Source organism: Catharus ustulatus, chromosome 2, assembly GCF_009819885.2.
Source record: "Catharus ustulatus isolate bCatUst1 chromosome 2, bCatUst1.pri.v2, whole genome shotgun sequence".
NCBI lineage: Eukaryota > Metazoa > Chordata > Aves > Passeriformes > Turdidae > Catharus > Catharus ustulatus.
The window spans coordinates 59,830,285-59,851,417 of NC_046222.1; the positions used below are offsets into that span (position 1 = coordinate 59,830,285).

Below are 21,133 nucleotides of genomic sequence, written 5' to 3' on the forward strand. Positions count from 1 at the left end.
AATGTGCAGGATTTTTGTGTGTATACAGCTTTAAAAAAATGAGTAGAGTCGACTGGATGCAGATTAACTATATGTTACTTGAAATGGGAAGTTCAAGTACCTTAGTACGTTTCTTGTTTTGGCATAGTGTCACTGCAGCTTTCTGGTATACTTTTCTGTCCTGTGCTGAAATGCTGGTTTGCAATTACTTACAGCAGTGCTCACACTCACAGCCCTTCTGCCTTTGCTATGTTGTGTGATGAATGTCTATTCTTTCTCTCCTGTTGTGAGAAAACACTTCTCGTCAGAACATGACTTTGTGACATTGTCAGAGATAGAAAAAATGTCCTATACTATAGGTGGAGATGCAAAAATTACCTCATTTTTTCAAAATAGAATATTTTTTATTATATGTTTCTATATGTTAGTAAAATTTATTTTTTTTTTCAACTGTCCTTCGTGTGACCTAACACCTAACTTAACTGAAACCAAGTATGGCAGTAAGCTTGTAGTATTCTTGGTATAAAGGACAGAAAGATGTTATGGTTTTAGCATAGTGTCCCTTTCTGTGAAGGCTTCACAATTTACAACCATCTGTCCTTCATGATGCCAGTATTACCTATAGATTATGACTGGGCATACTGAAGCATCAAAGAATAAAGCAGCAGGAAGGTTGGTGTGAGGTTAGGGTTCTGTGTCTGGTCCTTTTTCCTATTCTTGTGGCATGCTCTTGGAATGATCCTGATTTTGCTTGTTTGATCTTCCATTGCTTCTAAGGTGGTAGCAGCTGGGATACAAAATACATCACTGAGTTTAATGTTTCTTTTGGTGTGTGAAAGATTTTACTCTGTTCTGCACTGAATGTTCTAAATGAATAGAGTAAGTGATTTACTGTTAAGGATTGAATTTTAAAACTGTTATAATGTCACTTTCTCCTTGCTTTCAGTGTTTGGAACACTCAGTGCGTAGTTCTGCTTGGTCATTTGAAGAAAAGTGACATTTCTTTTAATGATTAAAGCTGTGTTTCTGCTTCACTGTCACCACTTGACATTTAAGAAAAATGTTGATTTCCTCCTTGTTGCTAACTTTTTTACTAGGACTATATGAAAAGTCAAAGGACAAATTTTTCTGCTTATTTGCTTGGCACATTCAGCATTTAATAAAGGTGTTCTTAAAAGTAAAAAGGGGGAGGAAGCCTACCACCCCCACACACCCCTCAAAACAGATAAATGAAAGAACTGTGCCTGTCTTCAAAAGTTTCCACTAATAGCTCTTGGCCAGGCATAGAAAAAGCTGGTACATAGTATGTACATAATAAAATGTTGGCATTTTCATGCCATTTAACATTAGAGAGATTTTCACAAATGTTATCCCAGCACTTCAAATGCAATTTTATTAGCTTCAGGCAAGCCAAACTAATGCTGCTTTCAGATCAGTTCAGTTAAAGCAATACTCTTTTTCAAGTATCTGAGATAACAAAATGGCAGTGTGTCTGCACATGTTCAGCCATGCCTGCCAAGGAAGTCTCATCTGCTTTGTGAGGAGTTGGGTAGGACAGAGCGTGTCTTGCTGCCTTTCTTTCTGCACACCTTCTGCCTCAAGTTCCATACCTGTCTTCAGTAAATCATGTTGTTAATGGTTTTATCTGACCATAATGCCTCCAATAGTTCAAAACACCACCAGACAGTAGGAAAACTTGACTCTAAAATGTGAAAAAGATTGTTCCATTTTATGCTGCCTCTCACAGCGTGAATTTGCACCTTGCTATAAAAATAAAACCTGACCTGTTTTTACATGAAGCCTAGCTGATGATAGCATTAAGAATTCAGTATTAGACCTACCAGGCTTCCCAACATCAGAATTAAGGAGAAGCTAACTACGAGCTGTCTGTAAACATGCTCTCCCATGAGGAATTTTGCTGTTTCTGCACTTGCAGATTATTGTTTAGCTGCTTGGCATCTTCCTGTCTGGCTCCTTCATGCAATTGTCAGAATCTGTGCCGTTACTGGGCCCTTTTCTTAGTCTGACTGATCTTCTGCATTTGGGATTATCACACTGCATTTAAAAACCAAACCAAGTCAACAGTCATGTTAAGAAAGAATGTATGGATTTTCCAAGTTTCAAACATTGTAGTATGGGAAACTGGAAAACGGGAGAGTGTTTCTTGAGCAGTTACAATGTGTACATAATACACAAATGTTGGTCATCTGCCTCTGTGCATACATGTGCTCTCACACAGGTACACAGAGATATCCTCAGGTAGGCGTGTTGCAAGGTGTGCCTGTTGTTGGATACTTGTTCCTGACACTGTAAGACGTACAGGAGCAAATGAAGGCACTGTTATGAATGTGGATTTCCTAAATGCTGTTGAACATGGAGAACTGAACTGTTGCAGAAAGTAATGCTGTTTAAAATCACTTAACTACCTTAGAATTTGAAAGGAGGAAATTCTGCATTTTAGACCTTATTTAAAAGATGAGCCCAGCTCAAAATATTAAAAAAGAAATTGCGTGATGCCTTTTGTGTGAAAGGTTCTGGCAGTTGCAGTCTAGCCACATCATCTTAAACTGCAGAGGTAAATTGTCATGATCTGTTGAAGATCAACAGTGAGCATGATCTGGAATAACCAAAAATCCCTTTTGGTATGGGCTGGCGGAAAGTTATGGCGAAATGAAACTGTGGTACACTTAAAAGAAAAATCAGCTAGTAGACCAGCTTGTTTTTCTGTGCATTTAGCCAAAGCATCTGCAAACAGTCATGGTTTCCTGAGTAATTATTTCTTAAAATCTGACTAATTGTCAGTCTTATTTTGTTAGAGTTTTAGGAGGGTTATGATGTCTTTGGGGAAGGAGAGGTAGGGTGATTACCATGACTTTGCTTTGGTGTTCTCCTAAACCTGAAAAAAACTGACCCAGTAACAGCAAAACCAAACAAAAAATTGACCAACAAACCCCAACCCTGAATGTGTACCTTTTAAATTTCTGTGGTTTTTTTAATAACTTTTATAATATTTAAGTAGATTTGAGTAATGCTTTAGCAAAATACCTTTTTCAGCATGGAGGAAAGGAAAAATGTATTAATTGAGGGAAAAATGCCTTGGATATTTTGGTTTTTTACTCCAGCCTATAACTTAAAAAAAAATTAAAATATCAGGTGTCGCTCTATAAGGTACATACATGAGCTGCATTCAGTGCAAGTTCTCTTGCTTTCTTCAGCTACTGGGATTTTTTTCCTGAAAGTATTGCTCTCGAGGAACAACATTAAAAATACATTATTGATAATCTTTTTGCCTTTTAACTTAATTTTCAGTTTCACGAATCCAAATCCTTTGTATTTGTAGCTTAAATATTATTAAAAATTAAGGTGTTGAATTGCACCTTAATGCTAAAAGACAGTTTATTTGTTGAGGTTAGCTGATGGTTGGAATGCTTCCAAGAGTTTTGGTAATGCAAAGAATTACCCTTTTAATACGGGGAAGGGAAAAATACTTTGAATCATAACCTTTACTAAATCCAGACACTTTAAAGATCATATAGTCATGCGTGCAAAGAAGATAACTTATTTATGTTTGTATGCCAGCTATTATTTGATCCTTACTGATGAAAAAAGCAGAGCTCTACTCTTCTGTACATTTCCTCTGGTCTAGATTGACATGTACTTATAATTTCATGGAGAATTAAGTGCATTAAAAATGAGAGCAGTCACTGGTGTTTGTCTCTGTAGGTCCTCATACATTTAACCCTATGATACAGCTTAAAGAATTAAATACAGGAAACAGTGCAGGGGACGAAATGGAAAAAAATTGCTTTTTCAAATACATGGAGATTGAAAATTAAGTGGTATTAAATTAAAGTTTTGTATGCATTGACTGTGAAAGACAGTCTTACCCTTTATATATAATGTGACAGGAAGAGTGGGAGAAATTACTTTCTCAATGGAAGCTGTTTCAGTCTGAAAAAAAAATAAATGCCAATTTCATTTTTCATATATTGCATATACATCAGTATCTCTTTATGATTCTTTAATGTCAACTGATAGGCACAGATGTAGTACTTACATACAGTCATTTCACAGAAAAGTCTATAGCTAACAGCCATCATGGAACTACTAAACTCAGTATCAAGCCAAATGTATATGAAGAGAAAATTTGTTTGCTTGAACTGAAAAATCATCTGAAACAGCTCCTACATTCCCTTAGCTTAGGAATTTGTTTGAATCATAGAATCACAGAATAATTTGGATTGGAAGGGACCTTAAAGATCGTCAGGTTCAACCCCCCTGCTATGGGCAGGGACACCTTTCACTACACCAGGTGACTCAGAGCCCCATCCAACCTGGCCTGGAACACTGCCAGGGATGGGGCATCCACAGCTCTCTGGGCAATCTGTGCCAGTGCCCCACTGAGGCAGTGATTGTTCACCCTTGAGGGGTGAATGAAGTAATTAATCCAAACTAAGAGGTGGCAAAATTATAGTAATGTAGGATGTTCCTCCTCTCATTCCACATCACAGTAATATCTTTTGCAGAAACTATATCGTAAAGGTGCATGACTAGTAGAGTTCATCCAGTATTTTGTAATTAGGTAATGAAATAATTATATTAATGCAAGATGGAAAATGCCTCCAAGAATTAATTTCTGGTTCATGGTCTTGCAGCAGTGTTTTCCTGTGTGACAGCCTCACCTAGACCATGGGAGGATGGTGCCTAGGTTATGTTATTTCTGCTTGCAGACTTTACATTCAGAGTTGTGCTTCTCTGTGACTGTCATTGCTACTCTATAGTAGTTTGATTCTGCATTAATTGTGGTTTTAAACATATATATGTAATATATAGAAAGAGACACTTATATTTATGTAATATATGTGAAAATTGATGCATCTTAGATTATGGAGAAGGCTAAATCTTGAAATATTTGGTAGGAGTGATTGTGAAACACATTTGCATGATGGTCAGAAAAAGGTTATTTATTCTGGATGGGATCACCTGAAACTGACGTAGAGTAGTAACTGAGTCATGCCAAACACACGCAGAAGTAATTTTTTTTCTTAGAGTCAAGTCTTTCTTGGCTTTCTGAAAACATTGGGGTTTTTGTAATGCCTAAGCCCTTTAGAATTTAATATTTCTTACTCATCCACCTTTCCTCTGGGTGGTAGGTTTAGATTTTTCTGGATATACTAATAAAATAATAATTAAAAGACAGATAGTATTCCTTTAAAAATAGTCCCAAAGAGCTGGTTATATTATATTTCTGTATTACACAGGTCACCAGAAAGACCCACTGGAGATCTTCGGGAAAGAATGAAGAACAAACGTCAAGATGTTGAGGCAGAGCCACAGAAACGAAGTACAGAGGAATCATCCTCTCCTGTTAGGGTAAGAGTGGAGTTTGCAGAACTCCAGAATCAGTAGCAATTGAGCATTGTGTCCTAGAAACTTTATTATTGTGACTTGTAATATTGAAAATGTTTTAAGGAACTGATGATTTTGTACATAGCATATCACATTTTTTGTTATGATGTGTCTTAGCAATTGTACTGTTTTGCAATTTTGTAGTGCTTTCTGGTCTTTTGGTTCCCGAAGATTTTATGAATCCCACAAACCTAAAATGTGTTATAAATACTGGTATTTAATAACAGTGCCCACTCTTTGATTATTACCAAGAAAGTATATAAACCATTTTTTCAGTCATCCACTAATTTTCCCCCAACACTTACTCATATCCCTTGCATACATGCATCCTGACTTAAGTTGTTCACCCCAAATTTGCTTTTGATGAAACCATGCAGTTACTGCTGTGCTGGTTCATTTTGCCTTCCTCCTCACATACCCATCAGGCACCCCAACTGCTCACTTTATGGATTTTGCAAAAAATTCATTATTGTTCTTATTTTGTAAACATCTTTTTCAACCCTAAGGCCCTCAAATATCAAAATTTAATTATTTAAAAATTGTGTTACCCATTTCTGCTGTTACAAACAAATAGGGAGAAAGTTTGTAGTGTGACCTGTACCTGTGTAGCAATAGTACCACTCTGTTCCTGCACCATATTTAAGACCATCTTCACGTGAATAATTTTTCAAAGGCTTTATTTATAAAAAATCAATTTTGCTTCTGCAGGTATTTAACAATGTTCTATCATTTCCTCTTGGTTTGTTCCTACTTGCTGTGTAAAATGAATTTTTTATGTCAGCTGTAAATAAATCATCAACAGCTGCTATCATTAAATTTAACAGAATGGCTTACCTTCCAATCATGTTTTCAGTTGCTGTTAATTTGTGTAAACTCTCAGTCTTTTTACTGAAATGTGTTTCTTTTATTTTCTAATAGTTTGAATAAACTGTTCAGTTATTGAGTACATGGTTGGTGGGAAAATTTTTTTCCAACCGTCATTAAAAATTTACTGTAACTTCTGTCCTGGTGCAACTCTAATTTTGATGTAATTCTTTCTTTTGGTTAGTTCACTTTGCTTTTTATAGTGTTCTCTTATTGTAATAATAAAATACTCTTAAACAACTAAAACCCAGGTGAAAGTGAACTGGAAGCAAGAATCTAAAGGAATTGGAGAATTAGTGTTAAAGTATCAAAGAATTATTTCTAGATTAAGAACACAGCAGAGTAAAAAATGCTCTGCTTCAATCTCATAAATTGGAAGATTGAGGAAACAACTGAACTTTTTAGTTCCATGGAGGCAACTCTGAAAATACAGGATATCAAAGAAAATAATCTGGAACATATAGATGAAGAGGGACAGTCGTCAAGAGTTGCTTTGCAAAGAACCAGGATATCTAAAAGGACAGAAGACTCAAGGTGGCTGAACTGCTAAGAAAGATCTTGCTCCATCGGTAGAGCTGCTGTTATGGTGGAGATCTAATATGTGATGTTTCCATATTTTATTTAAAGCTTTTGGGGTAACAGCAGAGCTTGATAAGAAGACTTTGAAATAAAGAAAGGTAGCTTGTTCCATAAGAAGTTTCATAATTTTGGTTAAAAATTAAAAAAAGGAGAGACCAATCAGAAACATTCCTGCAGACAAAATCTGTGCTTCGCCAGACTCCTAGACAAACTTTGACTGAAAGTAATGGTTAAGAGAGAACTGCCTGACATTGGTCAAACCTGTTGTGAACCAAGGCTTTTGAGGCATACATAGACATAGTCAAAGAATAGCAGGTGTAGTATTTTAGGTTTAGAAGCTAGCTAAGGGGAAAATTTTAGATTATTTTGAAATTGAATTACACAGAATGCTATTGTAATTCATTTAAAGAACTATAACTTTAAAGAATGTAGAAAAAATGACAACATCCCAAATGTCAAACTTTGAAGAAGGTTTGAAAACAGTACTTAAGATTACTGAAGTCTGAGGAATGCTACAGAGGTGGGGAAAGATTAGTTTTTGGCAGTACAATGGCAGATGAAACTTTGTGTTGGCAAGAGCAAAGTAATGCACAATGAAGAAAGTATTTAAAGCAAAAAATGAATGAATTTTTTTAAAGTAAATGAAACCATGCAGTAGAAAAATAAGTTGTTGTGGACAGCTCAATGAAACCATGTGTTCAAAGTGAAGTCACAGTTGTAGGAGTAAACATTCAGGTATATAAAAATGGAATAGAAAATGATCAATAATATGCTGTAGAAATTCATGGTCCAGTTATATTTGAAATGCTGTTTGATTGTCATTACCTGTATGCAAGAAAATACAGTCAAAGGTCTTCTTGAAGTGGGCAAAGAGGTGAGAAATAAACTGGAGAGAAGAAAGGACATGGGACGAATGCATATAACGTATGTTTGAGAGAATGTTAGATGCGCCATATTCATACTTTATCCAAGTAGAAAGAGTGGCAAATTTCAAAATGACAAGGGGAAATGCTATTTACATTATATATAACAATTCTGCCTGGTTGCCAGAAAATAGACACACAAAGCTGAATAGGTTCCACAAGAAGCTAAGACAGTATAACTAGTATAAAATCTTTTCAGAAGAGATTTTTCTTTTCTTCGAAGACATAACTAGTATAATCCATATGTGTTCAGGAAGAAACTTCCTATATGGGCAGTTTATAGACATATCCCTTTTTATTTCTTCATACTTTGTGCTATTATTTGCAGAGACAATATGCTGTGTTATGTGGACACCTACATTGAACTCAATTGTTTTTGTGTTTCTTGGATTTGTGTTTGGAATTACTTCAGCACTGTACGTTAGTGAATGAATTATTATACAAATAATTGGATTAGGTTCCTGCTGTCACTGTATTCAGTTGGAAGTTCTTATTTTTAATTTTTCACTGTTTTATGAGAAGACAGTTATTGGTGTGTATGAAGTCTTATCTAAAGTCTTAACCTGGAAGGTGTGTATGATTTGGGAGAAACAGTGGGAGGAACATAATGTACATTTTGGAAGGTTTTTGTAAGGAATGTGTATCACTTGTTTCGTATCTGTGGGTTTTGTCACTGTAGTTTTTTACTATTTCCACTGGAAATAGGAATCTGTGCTTTGGAATGAGTTTATTTTGCTGCTGCATGTACCTGTGCAACCTGAAAAGGTTGAAACCGAGATTTCTGCAATGCAGGAATTGTAGGTTGTATGAGTCTTCTATTCTTTCCATCGGTGTTGACAAAGTAACACTTCTTGGCTAGAAGCATGTTTTACAGATTGGATGAGTCCTTTTGTACTTGGCCAGGCTTTTCTGGCAGTAGTGGGAAATTTATTCAAGTAAACATCAACTCTTGTGCTGTAGAGTGCTGATCACATGGGGCATAGAACAACTTTATAGACTTTAAATTAAATAAAATCTCACAGAAGTCAGCCATAACATCATCTATTTTTCCCTTTCTTGTGTGGCATCTCTCCTGAACATCAGCATGAAACTGTAAACGTCTGTCCAACACCTATGTTTAGCTGTGAGCATGTACCTGAAAACAACGTAGACAAAGTCTACTAAATCATTTCCTCTTAGGACAAGCTGCAATATTTTTTTTAGTAAATAAATACATAATTATGAAAGCATAATGTTTCTCATCTAGTAAGTGGCATTTTTCAGAGTCTACAGAGAAATACTTAACAAGAGTGTCTGATATACAACTTCTTCAAGTACAAGTGAAAGACATGCTATTGGCTTTTAGGAGCTTAACTTTATTCTTGCCTTGTTAAGGGAGAGGAAGAAAGGTGTGTAAGGATATGAAGGAAGTATTTAATTCCCATAGTATGTGGGAATCAAATATGTTACAATGTAACAAGTAAAGTAAAAGGAATATGTTGAAGATTTTTCAGTGAGAAAATCTAAGTGTGTTCTAAACCATCATAACTTAAACTCTTGATTTGCATGCCCCAGGAAAATATACTCAATTTCTAAACTGCTATTTTTTTTTTTCAAGATGCAATGTTGTCAAAATCTATTTCTTTGACAACTAAACAACATTAGTGTAAAATACTATGCTTCCCCTATATTCAGTATTTCAGTTTGATAGCTGTTTTTGTTCTCAGTTGTTCTGTAGAAATATGATTGTGTCACTACTGAATCCTTCCACTGAAAGGAGAAAACACATGCTCTTTCAAGATGCTTATATTGGCTTGTAAGTTTGAGGAGGTAGACGTGATACATACAGATTGTGTAGTATTTTTAACACGGGTTATTAAATTGGACTTGAAGCATTGACTTGCTGCATGTTCTTTGATGACAAGTTATTTCATGAATTGTCTTTGAGAGATTTTTTTAAATCAACACAGAGAGGTTGTCATAGTGTTGCTATATCAGTTTGCTAGTAAGAGGTAGCGTTGTATTAATAGAAACTAGTATTGTAGTTTCTATTCTAAACTAATATTTAAGAAATTATGGTTTTATTAGTTTATGTTGTGGGACTTAGTTGAAGTATATAACGGAAGTATACAGCTCGGTGGAACAGATGAACCCTTCATGGAGGATGGGCTAGAAAAATAAGAATAGTCTTAGAAAAGAATGGTTGCAGAGAAGGCTTGTTATACTTAGAGATTTTTAGATCTCATCAGAGTAATTATCTTTTAAAGTAATTTGCTTTGGGGCATAGTAGAATTCTGGCTCTTCGACTGAATGCCTTTTGTACATGTTGAGACAATGATTTAGTGGATGTAGACTTGTCTGCAGTGGATGTCAGCAATCAACGTGACTTAGTTAATTATGACCTGCGTAATTTTAGAAATTTACATCATTAAACTAGAGATAAGTTTTTATGATTGTTACTGAATAAAAAGGAATAGTTGAATTTCACTCATTTTTGAGTAACTGTCTGCAATTTTATGTTATTTCCATAAAGTGTTTCTAAGGTGATGTTAAAGTTGTAAATTAAATCAAGATCTAGGTCTCAATAAGGAATACCTAGTGAAATTCTCAGGCATCTCCTTTTCTTGGTGTTTCTACCACATGCCAACGTGAAAGAATACCCAGAAAAATAAAAGAGGGCACTATGTGAGGTGAGAACAACAGGGCTATGGGATGGACTTTGCTGTTCTGGTTTCCTGTTTAATAAATTAACCTGAGATATTTCTAAGCTTGAATTTTCTTCTTTTGCTAGTAGTGAAGAGACTTTGTCCTGTATTCCACTTGAGTCCAGGTAGATCATTTAGAGAATCTTTCTTCAGCAAATGCAGAGGCATAACTATGTGGCTTTATACTGGAATTTAGGCGGGGGCACAAGAGCAGCACAGCATCAATTGACTTGAAATTATCTTTTTTCTTCTAAGGATGACTCTGGCTTTCTTAGGTGTTTACAGTACCATCTGCCACATGGGAAATGGGTGCTACTGCATTAGTTAGACTTGTCTTGGAGACAGTGAAAGCCAAACACAAAGCTAACGGAACTTGATTCGATTGTGTTGCTTTAGAATTTTTCCCCTTCTGCCAGCCAAGGGTCTCTGGGTTTATTTATTTATTTTACTGTCTCCTCCCTCTCCACATTCTTTATCCTCTGAAGAGTTAAATGATTCCACTTCTGAGGCTCATCTGCCTTGCTTATAAATGTTCTTATTTACGGCTGAGAATTCTTGCTCAAGCTGTTAAAATTGCACTGTTTAAATGTTCATTAAACTTCTGGTCTTTAGAACTTAATCTCTTCTTTTGGTACCTATTTTAAACATTATTCTCTGGTGTGTGCTTGACTCTTGCCCTGTCTCTAAGCCTTCTTATTTTATGAATCCTTTCTTCTCTTTTCCTCATCTGCTATTTGCATTCTTATTATATGAAATTGCATTAGAAAATGTAGCCTGTGGAATCTCTGCTTGTTTAGGAAGGTATTTTTTTAACAGGCTAAAGGGGAAAATGCTTTTGTACTATGAAAAAACCCCAGCCAAAATACCATGTAAAATACACCTGCTTCTTCAGGCTTCTTTTAAAATAAAGTTGTTTACTCTAATGTGGCATTTTTCCCTTTATAGAAAGAGTCTTCACGAGGAAGGCATAGAGAAAAGGAGGATATCAAAATTACAAAGGAGCGAACACCAGAAAGCGAAGAGGAAAATGGGGATTGGGAAACAAATAGAGAAGGTACGTATAAAGTATTGAACTGACACCTCAAAGAACTGTGAGATTTCTGGTCTGTGTGTCGAGTGGAATGCTTCAAGATTTGATTTCTAAGCAGAATACTTTCTTAGAATACAGTAGCCATTAACTTTTTTTGAGGCGAGCTAACAAGTTACCTGAGTTAGACTGCTACAGTGGTTAAATAAAGTAGCTGTAAAAACACAGGCTTTTTATTTTCCTCTTTTGACTATTCAGGCAACAAAGAATTTAGGTATAGTCTACTCCATGGTGGATCTTTCACATTAAAGTCACTAGATTAGTCCAGGTTACATCTAAAGTAATTTTGGAACTTGTCAGTCTGAGAAGAAGGTGTAACTTTGAATTCAAAAGTCAGCCATTTTTGCTGCATAATTTGTAGTGGTGTAAACTGTCATTAACAAGGTCGCCATTAGAATAATGGCAGTTGAAGGTGAAATATTTATGTTCTAAAAATACTTGAAGAATGCTAAGTGTCTTGCGTTACCTTCTGTAGTCACTTTTGTATGAGTTGGTGGGTGGGAGTTCGGGGGTTTGGAGGTTTTTTTGTACTTTCTAGGTGTTTTCATTGTTGCTGTGGGCAATTTTCTTCTAAGTTTCACTTCTGTTAGAGTCCAAGTTCACCTGATTGTGGTGTTACAGGAGCTTCTGCTGAACTGTGGTGTTTCTGTAGTTTTCTAAGCTTCTGTGTTTCAGAAGTAGTTACAACATTGCAAGCAAAAAAATGGCAATTCTGATCCAATCTGAGGGAATTCACATATAATTAATATATTTGCAATGTTGTAGGATGGAACTCCTTGGAAATGTCAATAACTACAGAGATTTTTAATACCATTTGCTGAAAGTGTTGCGGGTCCTGTTTTGCTGTGTCTTAACCACAATAAATGGAATGTATTGTGGAGTGGAAAAGTAGTCATTGTATATATTCACTCCTTTGTAGACCTTTTTTTTTACAAACTTTTAAGAAAAGTTGATCTATGACATGTATACATGGAAATAAAACCTGACTCAAAAAAAGGTTTGGAACATAGAAACCACAAAGTCTATATAAACATATGGTATGAATGTCTTAAGTCTTATGAATTAATGAGAATTTCATCTTGAGAATTCAGCTTTTTTTTCAGAATAGTGTCTATTGTCGGTATATGTATGAAGGAGAATTACTGCCTGTTAATTTCTGCTGGGTGCTATAAAAGTAGATGGATAGACTGGGAAAGAACCCATGCTGTTAGGGAGAGCATCTTTTTCTGAACTGTTCCCATGCGTTCATGACACATGAAGGCAATTTATAGGCTGAGTTTAGTTATTACAAAACTTTTTATACAGCTCCTGTATGTAGGAAGGGGGTGAAAGCTAATAACTTTTTAATGAAGACATCTTTTCTCTGACAGATATTTTCTCAAAATGCTTTTTGAGTATTAGTCTTAATAGCCATACACAAAATTAATATAAACAGAGTGAGTAAATTCAATTTTGAGTAAGATTTCAGTTGCCAGGTTGGAAGCTTAAGATATTAACTGTCCATGACTTAATGAAAAAGTTAGAGAAATAGCACTTTTTCTGATGTGAAAACCAAACAGTGATAATGCTGTAAAACCAGATGTAAACTCTTGAAGTGTATGTTTGTCCAATGAAAGGGCTCATACAGAAATCTTATTTTGAAATCAATGTTTACATGTAATTAAGTGTATAAATTGATTTGTAAGATACTGTATTAAATAAACCCCTTTAGTAGCATGTATCACTGTATGAATCTGCTTCATGTGAGTTCCTCAGTTAATTAGTGCTCCTACATATTTTTGCTCCTTGTGAAGACACACAGTTTTAATTCTTTTTGTTATTTAAATATAAATAAGTGGTTTACTGTGTTTCCTTACTACCTCAGATGAATGTTCATGAAATAAGCTAAGGTGTTCTTTTTAATAAAGTTTAAGAGTTGAACTTCAGGTTCAACTTCAGGAACTAACTGAAATTACTTCAGATTTGCACACATAATTGGAGAAGAAATTTGGCATTCATTCCTTCTTTGGAATTTTGGTCCATTCACGCAGTGCTTAAATGTAATAGAAATATTTATGGTTGGCATCTAGTATGCTAATGTTATTGTTATATTTTTCATAAGAAATTATCTACTAATCCACTTCCCTTTTTTTTTTTTCTTCAAATAAAGACTCTGATAATGGAGATGTTAATTATGATTATGATCATGAGCTGTCTTTGGAAATGAAGCGCCAAAAGATTCAGAGAGAACTTATGAAATTGGAACAGGAAAACATGGAGAAACGAGAAGAAATAGTAATTAAAAAAGAGGTTTGTATTATGTAAATGTAAAATAAAAAAGACAAGTCGTCAGCCACTTCAGAGGCTTCTAATTGATTCCCAGAAGACAAAGTTTTTGGGCTACAAATGCACTATTGTGTTGCATGATAATGAATAACTGACACCTGTATAATTAGTACTAGAAGTGAGTATCTGATCAGTGATCCAGCACAGTAACCAAGTTTTCTTCCCTGTGCAGTCAGCTATTAAATGAGTAGGATTTAATGTATTTTAGTGATACAAAACTAGTAATATGTGTAACAGTGAAGATAAGTAAAAGAAAACATAAAGCATTTCTCAATCTCATTTTCCAGCTTCCGTTGTAATAACAGAGTAGAGTGACTGAGACAAAGCTGTAGGTGCTAGAAACTCTAAAATTTTGGGCAAGATTAAAAAAAAACATCCTCTAAGGATGTCTTTCAGACAAATGTGAGTTTTAGTTGTGAGCGTACTGATTTTAAACTGTAAGTTATGGTTTTTGTAATGTATTGCAGAGAGCATCACCTTCTCTTGCTCCACGCTGTATCTGTTGTCTTCCTTTTATGGTGTTCTTTGCAAACAATGTGATGAGGTTGAAGTAGAGATGTATATGGTTCTCATTCTCTCTCACTTGTTGAATTTGCATATTTGACACACATATCAGCATACACTTTCACTTTTGAGCATCAAAATCTTATTGTTTAATTATATTCTTTCCCTCAAGATTTCTCCAGAAGTGGTTAGGTCTAAATTATCGCCATCGCCATCACCACGAAAGTCTAGCAAATCTCCAAAACGAAGATCTAGTCCAAAATCATCATCTTCAGCTAGTAAGAAAGACAAGAAAACATCTAGTGTCTCTTCACCGCTTTTGGAGCAGCAGAGGTCAGTATATAGATGCATCTTATAACAGAGTGAGAACAGAGAACCACATTTACGTTCATTACTGGAGTTTTCATAAATAATGTTTTTCCATTTTCCTTCTTTTCAGTGCCCTTGATTATATAAATTTAGGAGAAGATCTCTAAATAGTGCATTGTGAATCATCTTATGTAGAAAATACTATATGAATGTAGTCGTCAGTTGATTGTTTTCATTGTTTACAAGCAGATCTTTTCTCTTTGAATCTCCAGAATCTTTGTGAGGTGATGAGAAAATATAAACCATTGAAAAGTGGAAAACAGTTTTGTTTGAAATGCTGCAGCCTGTGAAGCAACCTCTCTAAACTGGTGTTTAAAATTTGACCAACTGTACATTCTGTTGGTATTACATATTACCGTTCATTATATTATGTGTGACTTTCAAGGCAGGGAATTTCTCAGAATTCAGGAGAGGATAAGAAAAGAAGTGAGGGATGTGGGGGGCAGGGAAGAACTAAGGTTAAGATATGTAAAAATCGTGGGATTTTAACTGGATGGGTACTGTACCACCAATCTCCAAAACCTGCTTGTAAAGTTCTTGCTGGCCACAAGACATTTTGAATTGTTGTTTGCAGCTTTTAGATAGGAAAGAAATTACTGCAACAGTGTAACCAGACACATCTGTGTTTGCTAAAATCTCTTATGTAACCTGTTTGTTAAAATCCCCTTTAAAATAGGGGCAGAACAACATTGTTTCTGCTACAGGAATGATATAGCATATGCTGGTATGCTACTGACATATGCAGTGATACCTAATTGATAGGATTTATCTTAGTGATAAATTATGTGGAAAATACATACTATTTCATATTGTGAGATGCGTATTCAAGGATGTTTAGATGCTTCATCCTGTCAGGTAGTTAACATTAAATTGAAAACCTGACTAGTTCAAGTAATTTTGTGTTTATGATTGGGGTATTGCATTGCAGAAATGGGAATCTAAACAGACAAAGTACTGTATGGATTTTTGTCTTCTGATGTACGCAGTTCATGTAAGGGCATTTTATCTTTGAAAACTGGTTCTGCCTGAACAAGAGCAATTCCTGGTTTTGTTCACTTCCTTCAGAAAAAAGGCTGTAAATTGAAGAGCTCAATGTAAAATTTTACCATCTCTACCATCTCTTTCTGTCAAGTTCTGCTATTGAATGATGCTTGCTAAGGGAGTTGGTAAATCCCATCTTAAAAGCTTCAAGGTCTTTTATAACTTTCCTGTCAATGTCGGAGAAATTGTTTGAAATAGTTGTCAACTATTTTTTTATACCCCATCCCCCATTAATTTCTTTCTAGGAGTTCTAAAAGTAACCAGAGTAAAAAGAAAGGTCCTCGTACCCCTAGCCCTCCTCCTCCAGTACAAGAGGAAACTCCCCTGGGGAAAAAACACAAAGAAAAGCATAAAGTAAAAGAACGTTCAGAAGAAAAGGCAAGGGAGGTGAAAGAGAGAGGGCGTGACTTTGAAAGGCACAAGGAGAAAAAAGAGAAGCAGAGGTAAATTATGTTGCATTATTAGCTTTTAACTCTAACCTTGCTTTTTAAGTTACCTTTCATAGAACACGGAATAATAAGGGTGGTATAGCTTACTTTGCCAACAACCTTTTCAGTACTCAATGAAGTATTTTCAGTGTGTTATATAGATGGATTGACAGACTATAACTAAGAAATTGATAGGTTTAATTACATAATTTATTAAATCTGTAAAATGCCCCTTTGAAAGATTTCATTACTTCTCAAGAATTTGGATCTTCATCAGTGGAACAAGTTGTTTGCCAAAATCTTTGTTGAAGTCATTCACTGCTCCGATTGCATGCTTTTTTGAAATCTTAGTGGACTAATGTCTTTATAAGTTGGCAGTGTGCATTTAAACTCTCCCTAACCTTCAGTAAGTTAAAATATTTTTGAAGTAGTCAAAGACTACTGACATTTTAGGATTGCTTCACTTTTGCATGTATACATATTTATATATTTATAAAATGGAGGACTACTGTGACTATTCTGTTATTTCCTGGAACATACATGTCCACTTAAACTGAAAGATACATAATCTGCATTTTTATGTCCCGTGTTTTCTTGATGTAAGTAGGATACATGGTAAGTCTTACTTGGTAACTGGCATAGCAGACTAAGGATTGGAAGAGCAGTGAATAATTTTTAACTGATTAAATAAATTCCACCACACTTACTTGGAAGTGTGGAAGTAATTTCACGAATACATGCCGCACCATTTTGACTAAAATTTTACTCCCACACCAGAAATGCGGCTTATACTCAGGAGTGACTAATATGTGAATAATTTTCTGACATTTACAACCACAGAAGTGCCAGCCAGGGTGCCGAGCCGAGCACCTGCTGGTAAAACCCAGGATTTCGCTATTGTTACAAATTGGTTACTGTGTTGCGCAGCAGGTGGGGCCAGCTCAGCCCCGGCAGCGTGGGGGGAGGGAGGGAGGCAGGGGAGTTCCCTACTTCAGGCGGGGGAGAGGCAGGGGGCTCTGTGCTGACATCCCCACGGTTTGGGGAGGAGCCAGGGGCTCCGTGCTGCCATCCCCACGGCCCGTGGGGTAAGCGGGGGGCTCCAGCCCCCGCCTGCCGCGGCAGGAGCAGGCAGGCTCCGCCCCCACCCTCCGCCGCTGCGGTGGGAGCGGGGGCTGCTCCGTCCCTACCCGCTGCGGGAGCAGGGGTGCTCCGTCCCTGCCTGCCACCATGGGGCAGCACCAGGCCAGGGCAAGTGAGCCCAGAGGCGGTGGCCAACCCCGAGCGGCCCCGCCGAACGACCCCACCGAGCTGGGCCCCTGGCCCTGTCAGCAACCCCGAACGGGCCGAACCTGCACAACCTTAGCTGAACCAGTAAACCCCCCGCCCTGCCGCAGTTCTGTTACTATTTGGCAACTTTGTTGCACGTGGGTCCTCGCTGCGAACGACAGAGCGGCTTATACTCAGGTGCGGCTTGTTTATTGGCAAAGAATGAAATGTTTGCCAACACCCAGTGATGCGGCTTATAGTCTGTGCGGCTTGTATTCGTGAAATTACTGTATTTTATTTTCCTCATGGTTGCACACTCCATTACTGGAAGGAAGTTGCAAGTAGTAGAAAAGAACATTCTAAGTAGTGCTGAAAGGATAAAGACAGTACTTATCTTATTGTACTATAACCAGGTATTGCTGTCATGACTACAGCCTTATATTTCACTGTTGGATTTTTGTCTTTTTTTTCCCTACATAATGAAAATTAAGTTGTAAGGTCAAATCTCTATAAGGTACCATCAGTGAGTTGAAGGCTTTGATGGATTACTTTCATGCACTTGCTTCTGGGATTAGCTTTTAAAAATATGTTAGAGCTTGAAGCTGCTTAAATAAAGTTCTGATATTACAGAAATTTTTGATAAGGTAGCAAAATATTTCTCCATTGGTAAGAATTCTGTTTTACCACCACATGAAGTGTTAGGTAAAATTACAAGAAGGTTTTCTTGGTTTTACCATGTTCTAGTTTTTACAGTCCGGTGTAACAAGAAATTTAGTGCTTATCTTGCATTCTTGAGTTTTGCTACCTTAAGGTAATTTCATATGTGAAATCATAGGTGGAAAAAGTTATTGTATGACAGCTCTTAATATAGTAATCACAGGTTCTGTCTTGGAGGTGTTCGTAATTTCTTAGAAATGTGCTAATGCCATCTTAACCCTGTTGAACAAGCTGTTGTTTATGTTTCCTAGGGATCCATCAGAAAGCTCCCGTCGACAGAAACGCTCTCCTAGTCCTGCAGATCACTCTGGCAGTAATTCTTCCCCTTCCAGGGAGTACTCACCACCTGCTGCAAGGCGAAGGCAAACCTCCCGAGCTCCAGCCAAGTCAACCACGCACAAACATAACTTCTCACCCTCTCGCAGGTGGGAGGAAAATTCTGTGGATTTTATTTCCTTCAATAGTTCTAGTTTGAAAACTTCCTCTCTTGGATTGACTACTTGCTTACGTGTCTGTTGTGAATATGTTTGTGCCTCAAACGCTTGAGCTCTGAGACTTCTTTTTTCCCCCAAGTTACTACACTGAGGGTACCTGTCACATCAAAAACACATGTCACGGTGAAAGTTTCTGTTTATCAGTTCCTCTCAAATGTTTTTTCAGGTAGAACTTCAAAAGTCTGGTATGAGATACAGTCAGTCTGTGAGCCTTCAGGAACTTTTCTTCCTGCCTAACCTTCCCATTTTTAGAAAGTGGAACATGGAAAAGTCTTTTACCTTTGAGATGAGAAATGGGCAAGGTTTCTCCATTCTAAAATGGGTAAAGTGATACACAGGTGCTGGTTCTGCACATCTTTCTTGAGAAGCAGGTGCAACTGGCTAAACAAGGCTGTACAAAGCTTCTTGCAGAAAGGGGGAAAGTATCATATCTGTTAGCTCTTGAGGCTTTGAAAAAATGTTTTACCACTCACTAAAATGGATTAGGCTCCTTACTTTGACCTGAAAGAGTGTAAGCTCAGGTAAGTCCATGTTTGTATAATGGAAAGCAAGGCATTCTTATTTTCTGCACCTCTGTTGAAGGGTGGGGGAAGTTCCAGATGTCATACATATTTCTGCATGCTCATAAACAAAGCAATAAATCCCATCCATTCAGCAATCCAGAAAGTTGTAAGCGAAATGTTTGGCTTTTGTGGTGACTCAGTTCAGCTGGAGCACCATTGGATTGTTTTATGGTAGATGTCACTGATGAACATTTTTGCTGTGTTGGATTCTTTGTAGGGAAGAGAGTTCCTCCTGTAGCAGGAGTACAGAGTCTGCAAAATAGCTCTTCTGTACTCTTCCCTGCGTTTTAACTTACTCCGGTCTCGTGGTTTTACCTGGGATAGAATTGATTTTCTTCCTAGTGGCTACTGCAATGCTGTGTTCTGGATTTAGCATGAGAATAATATTGATAACACACAGATGTTTTAGTTACTGCTAAGTATTTTTTACCACTGTTTCCCACACCCTGCCAGTGAGCAGGTGAACAAAACACTGGGAGGTAGCATTGCCTAGACAACTGACTTGAGCTGGCCAAAAAGATATTCCATACCGTAGAACATCATGTTCAGTATATTAACTGGGAGAGTTGGCCAGGAACATCCAAGTGTTGCTCAGGACAGGCTGGGCAAGTATGTTGTGCATCACCATTTCTCTTGGTTTTCTTCTCTTTCTCTTCAAATTTCCCTTTTTATTGTTGTTATCATTACCATCATGATTATATTTAACTTTATTTCCGTTTTTAAACTGTTCTTCCCTCAACCCACAGACTTTACTTTTTTCCCATTCTCCTCCCCACCCTGCTGGGGGTAGGTGGGGGGTGAGCGAGCAGCTGTGTGGTACTTAGTTGCTGGCTGGGGTTAAAGTATGGCATCCAGTATTTTGCTCATCCTTGCCTGCTTGTATCAAATACTGTGCAAGGGAATATTAAGCAGGGAAGACAAATGGGCCTTCTGCTAGAAGCAAGGAAGGATATTTGAAATATTTTGTCTCCATACCATTGAAAACCTTCCATGCAAGCCAATTTTGGTAACCCTGTGTTTCAAAATAATGCTTTCACAGGGAAAAAGTAGTCTTGTAGTTTAAAGACAGTAAGTCGTGAGAGTCTTTTGTCAGTCATATTTAGCCCTGACATAATTTCATGTTGACTGCTTTGGAAATTTTACTACTAATTCCAGGTCCTCTGTTTCATTTGTGTATGAATTTTCCTCTTGGGGGCATGCAGGCTACTTGTTTCCTCAGGAGCAGTGAGATTTTTGAAGATGTGTTGTCCAAGTGTGGCTTTTTAACTCCCACTCTTCTCCTTATCATCTCGGGAGTTTTGTGAAGTAGAAGGGAGTTGGGAGTTAAGGAAGGTATATATTTCATGAGAAAAGATACTTGCAAGTTACTTTGATGCTGATAAGGGGAAAAACACCCCACTACTGAGCCAAAAGACTTGAAGCATGTTTTTGTCCATGTTAGTCATAGTATGAGGAAATTTTTAACTGTTGTGTAGATTATCTTTAGTTTGTGACAGAATTTTGAAGATCAGAAATATTTTGCATACATTTTCTTACTCTGTCAGATGAGAGTTTTCCATGTTTGTGTAAGCATTCACATTTGTTAACATTTTAAGTAGGTATGTGTGTGGTTTTTCTGGACCTAAGAATTGTTTAAAGATCAATCTTTACAATAGAAGGTCTTAGTGTATAAGAAGAGACACTGTTGCTTTGTAAAAAATTCAGTGCTGTTGTAAACAAAAAATCTTAGTTATACCTTTTAAAAATTATCTGTGTAATTTTATTATGAACTCCAAAAATAATTTTATATTGAAGAAAACAATGGTTCTTGTTTGGGGCTGGGAAAGAAGATAATGATTTTTTTTCTGACTCCTCCTTCCCTTCCCCCACATTCTAGTGGCTATGTAATACAGTTTTGATCA

At 36.7% G+C, this 21,133-nt stretch overlaps 1 protein-coding gene across 3 annotated transcripts in view; it reads left to right on the plus strand.

The window, feature by feature from the left end:
* Positions 1-21,133, plus strand: part of ZC3H13 (zinc finger CCCH-type containing 13) — a 47,900-nt gene that overhangs the window by 6,758 nt on the left and 20,009 nt on the right. For all 3 annotated transcript variants that reach the window (XM_033051195.1, XM_033051197.1, XM_033051196.1), the window contains exons 4-9: positions 5,241-5,352; positions 11,384-11,492; positions 13,675-13,814; positions 14,527-14,687; positions 16,010-16,207; positions 18,427-18,600. In XM_033051195.1, coding sequence (XP_032907086.1) covers positions 5,241-5,352; positions 11,384-11,492; positions 13,675-13,814; positions 14,527-14,687; positions 16,010-16,207; positions 18,427-18,600 — 894 coding nt within the window. The remainder of the gene's footprint in view (positions 1-5,240; positions 5,353-11,383; positions 11,493-13,674; positions 13,815-14,526; positions 14,688-16,009; positions 16,208-18,426; positions 18,601-21,133) is intronic.